This window comes from Gavia stellata, chromosome 30 (genome assembly GCF_030936135.1).
Source record: "Gavia stellata isolate bGavSte3 chromosome 30, bGavSte3.hap2, whole genome shotgun sequence".
NCBI classification, from domain to species: Eukaryota; Metazoa; Chordata; class Aves; order Gaviiformes; family Gaviidae; genus Gavia; species Gavia stellata.
In genome coordinates this window covers 674,574-689,919 of record NC_082623.1, presented here as the reverse complement: position 1 = coordinate 689,919, position 15,346 = coordinate 674,574, and the positions used below count along the sequence as shown (strand labels likewise).

Genomic DNA, 15,346 nt, shown 5'->3' with positions numbered 1-15,346 from the left:
TGCCAGGTGGGCCATGCATCACCCTAAAACAGGATCCTGTAATAAGGATCTGCAGAGGACAAGAAACAGGAATAGAAAGAACAGGAGCAAGAATTCAGCTCACACGGGCAACGACACTACCTCTGACACTGCTACTGAGCCTGACGCTGTGCTACAGGGCTATCACTTGCAGATAAAGTACTGGCCGACCGTCAGTAAAGCCAAAGAAGGGAGAGGAGAGTGCAGGAGACTCTTCTGGTTGGGCCACGTGTCCCCTGGCACAGAGTCCGCCGCTCTGGGGAGAAGCCCAGAAGAAAGCCTGCATGCCACTGGGGCACAACAGGAGGAACAGGATTCCTACCTGTTCCTACAGGTTCCAGCTCATGCTCAATCTTAAAGAAATAAAGACCCAAAGGTCCCCAGGACAGAGAGAGAATTAAGACCCGCTGCTAGAAAGCCTCCTGTCTTCAGACAGGGCAGAAGCAAGCTTGTCCCCTCCGCTTATGAAAGTGAATGAAGAAGTTTATGTGCATTATCTTACAGAAATACCTCATTCGCTATGAGGCATTCTGAAACACACTACTCCAGAATTAGCTGATTAGCTCCATACATCTCCTATTTATTACTGGCTGGCATATGTTTTGGGAAATTCTTTCCTTTTTGACCAAAGACGCTTGCTCTAGCAAAGCACTAGTTATCCAGTTCGTCGGAAAAAGTAACGTGACTCCAGACAACACAAGCTTCCCTAAGAGGTATTTTCTACACCTTGCAGTTTTTAAGTTTAAGGATACCGAACGAACAACAGGCACACCAGAAGACTCTGATGGAAGGTCAGCTGTTTTACAAAGAGAAGCTTTGGAAACTCGATCTACTCCATACACAACTTTCAGCAGACAGCTTTTCAGTCTATCAGGCAGATGGGTCCATTAACTAGAAACAAAAATTCAACAGTCTTAAAAGTGTTTAACTTTTAGCAAGGAGAAAGTAATTGCAAGAACTTCTGTTGAAATACGGTAAATTGGCTTAATGACAGGTGACACTGGATTGACTCTGGTTTTTGACATTTTTAAGCAGGTAGAGCCAAGGGAAATGCATACTATATATTACACAATAGGTCGTATTAGATTATTATAAAAAGACTTCTGACTTTAGAAATACACTACTGTACATCCCATTTATCACAAACTGTTTCATATGACATTAGTCACAGTTACAGATACAGAGCCATTCACCATTTGGAGAAATTACAGCAGGTATAGCAGACAGGCCACCCTGACTATCACTGATTCATTTTGAAGTCACAAACAGTTTGTTTTGGAGCATCCGAACTACTCAAAGTTGAAATAACCAATGAGAATAGTATTTATCATTTTATATTCCAGGGCATGGCAAGTTCCTCAATTCCTAAACAAGATGCTTTCAACCTGTCTTTAGTAGGTGTATTATTTACTCAACAAAAAGCTTGCATACATTTTGAAGCACAACTTACTAAGTTAAACATGATGTTCATTAAAAGGAGTATTAAGAGCCATATGTTTTGAAAGACATGCCTTTATGCACCTTGGAAATACAGCAGCACCACAGGAGGGAGCTGCTTCATGGCAAGGCTAATCCTGCAAATCTGCAATGGCATGATGAGCTTTGCTGGGGAAGAGAAGAGCACGCACCAACCAACTCTACAGGCCCACTTCCCTAAGTTTGTGTCCGGGAATTCTGTGAGACCAGCCGTTTCCAGCCAGTGTGCACTTGCAAGGTTCTCAAAAGCAACTGGTCTGGATTTTTCCCTTTTTTTAAAAAAAAAAAAGTTTAAAAATACCAATTTAAGTTTCTTTCAACAGTCACTCTAAACACTAAGATTAAGGATACACAAAAAGCAAGAAAACCTGAATGTCCTAAGAAAATCAGGAGTTTTTACACTGCCCGGACTCTTCCTCTGAAATGACTTTGTTGCTTGCCATTGTCCATACATGATTGTTAGAAGCCTGCAAGAGATACGCAAAATCATTTGCCTACATTAGCGTGCATTTGTTAACCAGAGCTAGCAGAATAAACCCGAATACAAATCCATGCAAAAAATGAGACCAACATCAACATTTCAAACTTTCCTATAAACTTTATAGACAAATCTAGCTGTGCAGAAGACATACTCTAAGAATCGCATTAATATTAATGTAGTGATGCAAACTACAAATGGTCAGGAGAACTATTTCTGTACTATTCCTATGTTCCTCCTCCCAGATTCATTGTTACAGGATGGCAGGCTTCGTATAATTTCAGCTGGTAAACCCTGCACCTCATCCAAACTCACTCTCTAATTAAAATTTAACCACCCCCACTCCCTTGAATTCAAGCGAACAAGAAATTACCACTGTCACTCGTAAGCTGTTCTACAAGTTTGTTAGCTTCCACTTTTCTTTTTCCCTTATCCCCATCTCACTTTTAACCAAATATCTTGTTTGCTTACTGTCCAAGAAGCTATTCATGAACGCTTCCCAGAAGCGATGTTTCAAGACATTTTTCAATAAACAAATATCTTTTTAATTCTCTCTACAGGACCAGCTTTCCAGCCCTGCAAATAAAGATCTTCCTTGGGCTTTCTTCTGAAACGTCTCCTATTTTTTCAACATCTTTTGAAAACTGCAAGCAGCATTTTACTTGCAATCTCTCCAATGTCAGACACAAAAAAAGACGTCACTTTCATTATTTTGCTCAACAGCGTCTCATAGTAAGATCCAAAAGAATATCTTAGCAATTCTTGCCAAAGAAACACATATTCATTCAGTTAACTACAGCAATTCACTGCTTCCCAGGATGCCCACCCCGTGAGCGTGACCTACATTCTTTGTTCCCAGATCTATGATCTTGCCTTTGCAAAGGTGTTACATGATTGCTGCCTCCGAGAGGGAAGGAGCAGACTCGGTGACTCAGGAGGTCCCTTTTAGTCTCATGGTTTTATGACTACATTAAAAACACACTCAAAAGAAACTCAAATGGCAGAATCTATGCAAAACTGATGTGCGCTACCATTTATCGCCCCAGCAGTGTCACTGGGTCATCCACAAAGCTTCCTTTTGAACGGGAACTAATCCCTCTCTGGCCCTGTTAAAAGGCTAAGGTTAGTTGGTAACTCCAATCATCAGCTAACCTCGTTTGTGGTGACACGGCCCTTGCTTGGTCATTTTGAGTGTAGGTCATTTTCCCAACAAACCCACCAAATTCCTCCTTGCTAAGAAGGGACCCCGGGTGCAGTAACAGACCTTACAAGCAGAACTCTTCAATAATGTAACCTCGGTGGAGTATTTCTCATTTGCGACCAAATTGGGCTCTGTTATGTACTGCAGACCAGCAAAGGAGAACAAACACAACCACAAATCCTTCCCATCTGAGAACCACAGCCAAAGACAAGCTTGCAATGGGAATCACCTCTCTAGATCCCACTGCTTCTGTGCCAGCTCCAAACTTGGAGAAAAATAAAAGCTCAGGTAAACTGGAGATGATTCTCAAGCACCAGCGGCTCCTTGGGACCCAAAGGTAGAGGACAGAAACTATACATAGGGTTTGAACATCAACCCAAAATAGGTAGCAGGGTTTACGTACAGGAGATACCAGTTTTCTCTCCATGGAGGCGACTGCATGCAAGGAACAGATACAGAGGCTCTGGCAGCACCCGGCAAGAATAAGCAATGTACCAGCAGGACTGCACGCACGGCTGGAGACGCATGGGGTGTTGGGTCAGTGCACTGGCAGCGAATCCAAGATCCCCGATTCACTTCAGAGGCGTTGACCTAGACCTTGAACAGAGCATCCATCCGTACCGGGGCCAGACTCAGCCGTCAGCGTCCAAGGGCACCAGGCCCCAAGAGCTACTGCCACCTTCACTCAAGACACAGCATGTTGTAGACGGACCTTTGGTCTGATCCTGCAGTATGTTCCCAGAGGATGTCCAAGTGGCGAGCAGCACAGACAGCACAGATGACTGTTTCTGGAGCTCTCCCATCACAGCCCTTTGGAGACACTCTGTGCCCTCTTTAGATCTGTAACCAACAGCTTTCAAACCTAGATTTTAATCCCAATGTAACTTGGATTAAGAAAAGATCTGAATTTAACAGCCATCCCAAAACAGAAGCAGACCAGCTACGGACAACGCTGCCAGCTCCATCCGTCAGCAGCCGCAGAGCCTCAGCCGACCAGGGCTCTGCCTCTGCCCGCGGATTCCCCCGCGGCTTCGTCTGCCACCCCGGCTATCGACAACACTCTCCATTCAAGCTGCTCAGGTTCATTTTCACGTATAAAGCACCTACTTTCAGTGAAGAACATTTACTCAGACACGTATAAGGGTGGCAGGTTGTATGATCCCAGAAGTTCTCCCTGGCTTTTAAAAACACTCACCCTGCTCTGCTGAACGTGCGCACAGCACTCCCCCCTGCAGCTCCCAGATATAACCCAGTAATTTGGGCTTGAGAGAAAGCACATCCTAATGGATACGCAGGCGTAAATTATCTCCATTCACTGGCAGCTTTAGTTTCAGTGCTGGGGAAGGGAGTTGTGTTTAGTCTGAAACTCTAATTTCAGCTTTTAGCTAATTGACACTGTTTATTTCAAGTTAAACAACCAACCAACCAACCTACAAAACCTCCACAAACCTGCTGCTACTATTGCCCCATATTGAGAGTTCCATGCTAAATTGTTTCATCTTAAATTTTCAATGAGCTGAACAGAGTGAGCGTTCAAAACCCCTCACTGGAAGACACCGAGTCAAGGAGAGGATATTCTCATCATCCTCTAAGCACACTCCAATGTCTCGGTGTTTCTGAAGTGCAGAAACCGTATCGCTGGTGGCCGCAGCCGTGCTGCACGTGGCACCTGCCGTTGGTAGAATAATACTTCTTTTTCATATTTTCCTGATAATTAAAGATCAGAGGAGACCGGTAAATAACCTGCTCTGAATTTACCTAATTCCACCGTACAACCCCCGTACCAAACACAGCAAATTCTTCATTTAAAGTAAACATTTCCTAATGAGCTTCGGTGACTGATCTATTTTTCTTCACAAATTTGTCAGCATGTGAACAGGAACCTCAGCACTAAAACATCTCCTCCCCAAAAAACGCCCATTCTTGATCCCAAAGTGCCAGAAAGGGGCAAACCCACCCACCGCCACCCTTCGCTCTTTTCCTAACAGCCGATCACTGTCACAGTTTAAAATGCGTGCCCTGTTATCTAATTGACACGAACCTGGCTTATGCGGAACAGGAACCCGCGGCTCAAGCGCTTCTCGTCACGACTGACAAACGACGCAGTACCTATGATTTTCTCCCTGTGAAGCTCACTTACATATTGTAATCGAGTTATCTCTCTGTTTTCTTTTTGATAAAATCAACTGAGAGAGCCTCTGTACATTATCAAATCAGAGGGATCATCACGATTAACTTCCTGCTTAGGACAAAGTATAACAATTCTCTGCATTAATTGGGGTTTTAGCAGTGGTATGTTTTACAGCTCCAACACCGGGAGATTGCCAGAACCCTCAACAAAGTTGCTCCAGAAGTGAATTGTTTAGTCCATAGTTTAATGAAGGGGTTTTGGTTTGCTTTGTGTTTTCTTATTCTCCCTAAAAATGAAAATAAATCAAGCAAGCAGCTGAATGAGCAGCCTGAACAGACACCGTTTAAATCAACGTTGGTCCTGAAAATAAGTCCTTGGAGCAGCAGCCTTTAGGTTTCCCCACTCAAGCTTTGTTAAGGTTAAATTCTTCAAAATTCATTCTTTAATGTGCAGAACTTTCTTGACGTTTCTCCGTACCCTCTCCAGTTGTCCAATCTTAAAATTCTTGAATGAGTGCAGTACTCCGAATGCAGTATTTTCTACTCCCATGCTACCGGAGAGGTAAAATCATCCTATTTTTCACTGCGAACCTCAAGAGCTGCATTCACCGGTTTAGCCAAAGCGTCCACTCTACCATTACACTGGCTTCCACAAGGATCCACAGTTACTTTTCTATAATCCTCCTTCCTCTAAGACTGACCTACGCTCCTTTGTTCCTAAATGTAAAACCTCACATTGAGTCCTACTTAAGTGATTACTGTTTCATAACATCCATTGTTCATTAGACAATTGGGATCCCTCTATAACAATGAGCTACCCACCGTAAACCTGCGATCTATATGAAATAATTTCTTTTGTTCTTCTAGACTTTTAATGACAATTAGACACCCTTGGCTTGAGGTTCTGAAAGACCATTAGAAACGTATCCTTCATTACAAATTCTCGTTAATAGTTGAAACAATTTCTGATTCCTTCAGCATGATACCAATTTTACACAATAACAATTATTATAATTAGAATACTGAAACACATTCAATTAATTTATAGATCTCAGAACACAACAACACAACTGACTTAACCAAATACATAGTCTCATAGAAAACAATAAAACTAATTTGGCAACACCAGTTTTCATACAATCGCATTCCATACCATCACCTTTCCAGTTCCTATTCAGAACTGTAGCAGCCATTCTTCCACCCTGGAGCGAGATGTGGTCAACAACTCCTGCACCCGTAAAGAATTTAAATCCATAATGAAGTTAATTCCCCCTGTCCTCTTGAAAGTTTCCCAGTACTCCAGGATTTACTGAAAAATGCGAGTCAATAATTTAGAGAATGTCAATGTCAATTCCTTCAAGATTTCAGCTATATTAATACAGACTTTCTAATCTTAAAATGTTTAGTTTTATCAGGGCAGACTTAAGGTTACTTGGAGGCCTTAACTGTACTTCTCCATACTCATGTTATTTAAAGCAACGAAATTTAGCCTGAATTTTCTCAATTTCCATGTTTGGTCATGGGAAAATTACAATGTTTCTAGTATATTGTATAATACTGTATATTTTGAAACCAATTAATATGGTAAGTAAGGCTTTCATTGTTATTAACTATTTCTTCATATCGGTAAAGCAAATACATGATGAAGTGGAAGGAAGAGTCCATTCTCAAGAACAACCTGGAGCAGGAATGGTATCATATGCTCTACGTTCTACCTTTTATTCTTGAAGCTAGACTTCAAATTTGTTAGACTGTTTGCTTTCATCAATTACTATTAACTACCTGCCTCAAATAACAATGATACTATTCTCAAGCAATACTTCATTTCATTCCTCTAAATGCCGCCAATAATTTGCAGAGCTATCATAAAATCTTCCAGAACATAAGGCCACCACTTGACATGCCAAGTTTTGGAATAAACCACTGTTTCAGATTACGATTTAAATAAAGAAATCATAATAAAGGATGTTTTCAGTTCATAGAAGAAAATCCTAACTACAACACAGCACGCGATGGACTGCAAACAAGTTGTACACCATCCACTTTTTTGCATCTAGCTCCCTGCCTTCAGTTCAGCAGCAAAGAGTCAAAGCATCTCTAATTTACGTAGCACGTTAACTACCAGAAGCAACCACTGCTGGTAAAGACCTGTATCTCACCTGAACACTTTTCTGCCAATGGGACCGTCTACTTACGCTCAAGGCTGTTGACAAAAAGCCTTCACTTTGCTTTCCCATGTCAGACAAAACAGTGTCGGTGAATATAGTTATTGTCGCACCCTCTACAAGACAGTCATTGCAGTACCCCAGAGTCACCCAAGTAAGAACAAAACTAAGTCATCAGTGATGACTGGAACAAACTGAACTGGAACGAAAAGAAAGCTTCTTTTGAGCGCTCAATTGGAAACTGCTATGCAGACACTATATCTCCTGTTATATTCCTGGATGTTCTTTCATCGCATGAATGTGCAACGATCACCCAGAATCCACCATCTTCCACCCAGATGTCTACAGTACGCCAGATGCCTCGATAACCCCCTCACAGAACAGCTCACTGTCCTCCAAACCCACCACACAAGAGAAGCCACCACAGACGTGGTTTTCTCCAAGGTTAGCTGGTGCCCAGGTTAACGCTAGCAGAGAGGTACCAGCGAGAAGGATGACCCTGGTCCTTCAGAGAACAGGGAGCTCTCCTCTTGGTGGTCTGGTGCTGAAACATCAGCTAACTTCGGAGAAAGGACTTCTTCATGAATCATATCATGAAGCTACAGTTGGGCACCACCAATCTCACACTCCATTATTCCGTATTGCAGTTCAGACACAAAAGCACAAATTCACCTGCTGATAATTATCCGGCAGAGTTTAAGCTGAAATCATGCAAGCCCAGCAATCAAATTTTTAATTCCTTTTTCGGCCCAGATCCTGACAGCTCATGGTGCTGCCTACCTGCTTACCAGCACGTAACCGGACTAAGAACACAGGCAAAAGCTTCACTTGAATGCATGAAGACTTCAAACCTCAGCCGTCCCTAAACAATGCATTCGGTTGGAAAGTATACGATTTTGTGAAAAGGTCGGTATAGTTTGTAGCGCAGTATTACAAACCACTCGATTACACAGAAAAGAACAATAACTGAATATTCATTGCGTCTCCTGTTTTCAGGAGGAAGGCCAGGAACTACGTCAACTTCAAGGCTTTTTCTGGTAGATTTGGAAGGGCTCCCTCTATGCTCTAGGCCGGTGAACGAACAACTGCACTTGCACAAGTCATCCAAGTAATTATCTAGGGTAGATAAGAGCCACCGTAGCTAAGCCCTCATGAAAGCCAGGCCCCATGCAACTATTAGGTGTTCAGCCCTCAGCAGCTCCAACTATTTTCACTCTACTTCTAAATACGTTCAGTGAAACATATGATCATAAATGCAGACAGATATTAGCTCTTCAGTAAGTGAGGATGAGAGTATGCTGAAAATGCAGTCATAATAAGTAAATCATTCCTTAGGAAAGCTACTCATTTATGAGGCTCTAACCGATAATACAGCTTACAAGAAGCCTTCATCATAAGGTTTTGGCTTTTTACACAAGCAGCCGAGAAACATACGTGCGATTTTTTAAAACAAATCGCAAAAGAAAAAACCTTCATAAAAATTCTGTTGTGCTCACAGTTGCTGAAATACTGTTGACAATATACAACCCATGAAGATTATTCCACTCAAAAATATGACCCAAGTTCAATGTTGACTGGATAATGAAAACCATCTTACCCCCTTAACTATGTCAGCGTTCGGCTGCACTGCATGAAGAGGGGCACTGGCATATTCTACCTAGATATAAATTCAAGAGCGTTCTTGTGTGCGTTCATACCACTGCAAACCAGGACTCATCCTCCAGAGAACAGAAACATCCTCCTCTCCAATCTGCTACAAACATTTCTATCATCTCAGATAGTAACGCAGCAAGTTACTTCTATTTTAATCTGGAAGGAAAAGGATGGTTACCAACAGGAGTCCCGGCAATGATCAAAACATGAAACTGAGGAGCGTGTGTTTCTGAACGTTATTTCTGTGTAGTCAAAGTCTCACTCACAAAACTTAAGTCTGCAGAAACGTTTTGTCGGCTTCACCTCTTTGCTGGATGCGATTTAAGGCTCTCAGTTGCTGTTTAGCATTCTAGTTGTTGCCGTCATGTTAGCGACCTCAAGCCAGCCGCACCACCCCAGGCTTGCACCACCCTCCACTTAGAGAAAGAGCAATTCACTCAAAATAAAGGTGATTCACACGCGCTTGTTAATTAGATTTTTACTCGAAGGAGCCCCTCTCCTCACCAGTGCGGACGTGTATCCCCTTAAACGAACTCACAATTATGACCACACAAACTATGGTTCTAAGATCTTCACAGTATTCCCCAGTAAACCGAGTCAACCAACAAAAGGAAATCGGAATTCACACCCCAACTCTGAGCTTACTACACCATCGGTCGAGATGATGGTGATGAAGATGAAGGCTTATTACTCTTCCCACTGTGTATTGCATTCTAAAATGGTGGCCATGTCTGTCTAGGATTCAGCTCGCAAAGACACCAGCCAAACTCACAGCTGCGGAGTTTGGTGTTGTTCAACTTGAGGAAACAGTTACCTGCCCTAAACCTGAGCCGGACCGGGGGCCGGGCCGGAGGGAGGCTGCCGGGGAGCCAGGGGCGGGCGAGGAGAGGTCTCCCCAGCCCTACACCACCACAATGCCAACATGGAGGGCAACACCCAGGCAGCTGCCTCCTCCGGGGCTCGGCACGGGGACCGCTCGCCCCCAGCAGCCGCTCCAGCCGCGGGGCTGCGGCCGGCTCGGAACTTCTGGGGGCCGAGCGGCGGGGGCAGGCAGGGAGGCCGAGCCCGGCGAGGCGGGGAGCGCGGCGCGGCCGGGTCAGCCGCTCCCCCGCTCGCACCGGGCGGCCGCTCCGGCTACTTTCCTGCCGGGCAGCTCCGGACTTGGGAGCGACTTTGCGGGAGGGGGCGGGCGGGCGCTCGCCCTCCAGCCCCGCGTCCCCGGCCCGGGGGGCGTTCAAACTTCGGAGCGGCGGCCCCGCCTGCCCTCCCCGGCCGGCCCCACCTGCCCGGGGGGGCACCTGCGCGCCCGAGGGGAGCGGAGCGGCCGCCGGCGTGAGGGGGGGGGGGAAAGGGGCGGGGGGTCGCCGGTGCGGGCCGGGCCGGGCCGCCACACAAAGGCCGTTCCCCGGCGGCGCCATGCGGGCACTCACCGGCGGCGGCCGCACCTTGCAGATGCCGGTCTGCTCGGCGATGGGCCGGATCTTGTGGATGAAGGCGAAGGGGTCGGCGAACTCCTCCCAGCTGGGCTCGAAGACGGGGCACTCGGGCGGGGGCAGGAACTCGGCCATGGCCCGGGCCATGGGCCGCTCGCCGCCCCTCCGCCGCCGCCGTCGCTCCGAACAATCCTCCAACAGCCGCTGGGCCGCCGAGCGCCGCTGGAACGGGACGTGCGCCTCCGCCGGGAGGGGGGTGGGGGGGGCGAGGAGCTGGAGCGCGAGAGAAAAAGAGTCCGCCCCGGCCTGGGCGGGGGGAGGGGGCGGCGGCCGCCCCGCCCCGTCACGCGCCTTTGTGAGGGGGCGTCGGGGCCGGACCCCGGGGAGTGCCCGGTACCACCGGGGCGGTCGGCGGGCAGCGCTCTCCCGTCTGCCCGTTGGCCGCTGAGCGGAAGGGCCGGTCACGGTTCCCCCCCGCGAGCGCTGGAACCCGCGCGCCGCTCTGAGGCCGTTGCAGAGGTTCGGCGCTGCGGGGGGGGGGGGGGGGGGGCGGCGGCAGCGAGCGAGGCCTCGAGCGCGCCGCTCACCGAGGCTCCGCGGGAGTCCGCCCCGCACACCAGCGCCCGGTCAGGCCTCGGCCCCCACACAGCCGCCTTTGTGCGCAGCCCCTCGCCCCGGGCCTCAGGCCCGCCCGGCCTCTCTCGTGGCCGCTCCCCCCAGCACCGCTGGTTCGGGGAGGCCCCTCAGCCCCGCGCTGCGCTCTCGGGCTCCGCGCCCCAGCACGGCCGCCCCTGGCCCGGGGGCCGCTCTTTCTGCGCTGGCGGGGCCGGGGCGGCCGCAGCGCAACCCGGGCCCGTTAAGCCGCTTCAGCGTCGGCGAGCGGCACATGGGCCGGCGGCCCCTCGGAGCTCTGTTTACATGCGCGGAGGGATCCGCCACAGCTGACAGCCACCGCCGGCCGGCGCTTCTTTTTTTAAAGAGCCTCTCCGCTCGCCGCCATTGGCTGTGCCACTGTCGCGTCACAGGCGGGGGCGGGGCCGCGGCGCTCCGCGCGGACGCATTGTCTGGGCCCGGCCGCGGGCGGCCGGAGCGAGCCCCTGGCGGCCCGGCCCGGCCCCTTTGTTCCGCGTCCCGCGGGGGGGGGGGGGCGGCCCATTGTCCTCCCGCCGCCCAGGGGGCACCGGGGAGCCCCTCCGCCGGCGCTGGGGGAGCACGGGAGGCCCCCCCCACCGTTGGCGGGGATAAGGGGGCTCCCCCCGCTCCTGAGGGAGCACGGTGAGGTGCCCCTCCCCCCGCACTGGAGATTCACGGGGCTCCCCCGGGCGCACGGTCAGGTCCCCCTCCCCCGTTAACCGGGGCGGGTTGGGGGGCGGCCTCCCCCGCCCCACGGGGGCTCGGTGCGGCGCCCCCATCCCCCCCCGCGGTGCTCGGGGCGGGGGGAGGGGCGGCCCCGCCGCAGCAGCAGGCGCCGCACGTAGCGCACGTGCGTGACCGCGCGGCCCCGCCCCCCCCCCCCCCGGGCCCGGCCGCCGCCGCCCGCTCGCGCCCCGCGGGCCGGCCGCCATTTACTGCTCGCTGGCTGCGGGGCGGCCCGCGGGGTCCCTGTCGGGGCGGGGGAGACCCGGAGCCGACCCCCCCCCTCGGCCCCCCCGGGCCTCCGGCAGCTCCCGGCCCCGTCCCACGGGGGAGCCCGGACGCCCGCGGGCGCTGCGCGCGTTAAGCCCCTGGAGCCGCGGTGGTTCGCGGTGGGCACAAACCCTCGGGGGCGTTACAGCCTGCGATTAAAAACGTCTACAACTTGCGAGATGCGCACACAGTCCTCGTGTTGCAATTTTTAATAAAGCTTCACTCACTGCCCCAAAATTTTGAATAAAACTTGGAGACGCGTTCGCTACTTTATTAATAAAGCACGCACAAGACTGCCGATGGAGGGGCCGAGGGCCCCAGGTAATTTCATCGATTGAAAGCCGCTACCGTCGGCAAACGTGGCACAAACAACCATCACATCGCCTCCGCAGCGTCCGGTTGTTCCCTACCGCAGGTGAACGCTGTCCCCGTGAAGCGTTCAGAGGCAGGAGGACGCCGTCAGCCGCCCGACTGCCGCTCGCCATGGGAGTAAATAAAAAGTTACATACAGAGCATTCACTGCCAGTTTAAGACAAAGACCTTATTCTTCGTCTTGCTTAAAAATGGAGAGAAAAAAAATGAAAACAGCTTTTGTAATGTGTATTCGTGCAGAGAAAGGCAAAGGGAAGGTTCCTCCGCTCCCAGCCATCATCGCTGGAGCCTTCGCCGCTGCAAACCCACGGGTGATGCGGAGCGGGACGGGAGCGCGGAGGCCTGTCGGACACCCCGAGCCAGGCACAGCCTCGGCTCAGAGGGCACAGGAAAGGGGTAACCCGCTCTGTGCCCAGGGGCGCGGGGCCCTGTCCGACACACCAGGGGCCGTGCGCAGCCAGGGAAGGTGCTGGGTCTGAGCCGGGCACCGCATCAGAATGCGTCTCAAGAAGGCGCAGCACCGGGTGTCAGCACCAAGGGCTGAGCTCTTCGGAAAGTCTCGCTCTCGCAGGGACACGCTGCTCCCAGGAGTCACACCCTGATAGGGCTTTAGGGCAACAGCCAGGCCCTGGAGAGACCTCGGCCAGTGGGAGCATCCCAGACTTCCCTGAGCTCTGGGAAGAGGCTCCTGCCACCTCCTTTGCTGCATTTTATCCACAGCTGACAGGACTCAATGAACCCACTTCCTTGTACAAAAGCAGTATCAAGTTTAGGCAGATCTTAAACCATATACATAAAATACACCATAGCTGTTTTACACTTTCATTTTACACCAAGGGAACCTCCAGTGCAAATCACCTACCTAATACCCCAATCTGGAGAGAAAACCAAGCTGCTTTATCACCTTCAAGCAGCTGTTCTGCATCACATCCAAAACTCAAGGGTCTCTGGCACAGAGAACACTGAGCAACACTACTTTTGTCACTTTGGGTCTGAGAGTTTCCCCAAGAGTTTCAAGGATGCTTAAACACCGGTGGTTTCTGGTGTACAGCAAATAGTCTTTTTGGCAATGACCCCCCGAGGACTTGTTCCATCAGAGCTGGAAGGACCATTTCTGCTGATGCAGACACAGAACAAAGGCCTCCTGTGGGACTCCAATGGAAAAACACTCAAGACACAGGTGCTCTACCTGGGAAGTTATGACAGAGGAGAACAAGCACTTGCTACAAAGATCTAAAGGTGTGCAGAGCAGGGAGATCAAGAGCTGACCCAAGGATAAAAAGCACATGCCATGAGGGGAGGGTGAGGTGGCTCAGGTCTGGATAAGATGGGGATTAAGGTAAGTGGCAAGCCCTGGAGGGTCTGTGTATCCCATCAGGCATCCTACTTGTACTTCTACCTTGCTACCTGCTAATGTAAATGCTTCATCAACACAAATGTTTACTTCTGCATGCTGCCTTCTCTCGTATCCCCCTTCTGCTGTGACATCTGCAGTGTTTGTTGTGTTCAGGGGATTAACGTGGCACAGTACTGTCTGGCTTAGAAATCAATGGCTCTGGTTCTGTGATGAATTCCCCAAATCTTACGGAAGCACAAACTGGAGAAAGAAAGCAGATTTCACTCAGTTGGAATGAGAATGCAGACATTCCTTCTTCATGCTTCAGTTGACTGTCATTAATTAAAACCTTTTATTAGATAGGCTTTCTTCAAGCCTGCTATATTTGTTCCCAAGTGAGCAAAATTTCCCCATTTGCTGCAGTTCAGTATTATACCCAAGAGACAGGGCAGCTGCTGTCCTGGCAGGGACCTAGCAGAGACATTAAGAAATAAGGGATCAGGTTGGCCCAAGGTGAGGTGTTATCAAGGCTTCTGACTGAAGCCGAGTGCTCTTCACCCAGTCAGGGATTTTTCCTTGGCCATTCCTCCATCCTTGCTCAGCCATGCCTAGTCCTGCACCCAGCTGTGAGCTCTGAATAGAGGATCCATCCAGAATCCTTCACATTTGCATGTCCCTTTACACACTGCTTCAGCACAGCTTTCTTCACATACCACTTGTTTGCAGGAAATCCCACCAACCCATAGGGGTATTAGCTAATCCTAATTTGTGTTTTCTTGGATGGGAACCATACTGGGAACTCTCCTACTAGTGCAAGCCTCCCCTTCACTCTTCCACACCAGCCACCATCTGTCTGGAGCACCTTGTTCATAAAGCCTATATTCACTTGCTTGGGTTGAGATATCCCCCTTTTCAGACAGAGGCTGGGTACCAGGTTCAAACAGAATAATTCCAATTAAGTCAGCATTAATTCAGATTGATACTCAGTAACTTTGAATCACATCCTGTCTGTTTCCAGGCACACACTACAGAGCCACTGATGCCACTGCTAAGAAGGGGCAGTCACGAAGGGGAGCTGCCAGCGAGAAGCAGGACCTCAGTCAGGAGAGGACACCTCTCATCCCAGCGGCCTGGGGTCTGTTCAGTTTAATCTGGTAACACAGCAAGAGCTTTCACTGCAGCCAGTTCCTCTGGCACCCACCGAGTGCTGGTTGCATCAGCCTGGGACAACAGGAACACTGAGATGAGCTTCAGGAAAGACCAATACCTTGGGCCTCCAAGCAGACAGAAGATACCTGCACTTTGGACATTGAAAAAGCTAACCAAACTGCTCCCAGAGGCTCCACAATTGGCAATACTTAAGATGCTAATATTACACAAGTTTTGCTCCAGAATTACCTAGAAGCAAGCTAGATGAGATCCTGCCTGTAAGAGTCCAAGTTTTAAACTCTCATGTCC

The 15,346-nt window shown here is 49.6% G+C and overlaps 1 protein-coding gene across 1 annotated transcript in view; it reads right to left on the bottom strand.

Moving 5' to 3' along the window:
* KDM5B (lysine demethylase 5B) overlaps nt 1-10,689 on the bottom strand; it is a 58,125-nt gene extending 47,436 nt beyond the window's left edge. The window contains exon 1 of the mRNA XM_059831354.1: nt 10,552-10,689. Within this exon, the coding sequence (XP_059687337.1) occupies nt 10,552-10,689 (138 nt within the window). The remainder of the gene's footprint in view (nt 1-10,551) is intronic.
* Between the last annotated feature and the right edge of the window lie 4,657 nt (nt 10,690-15,346).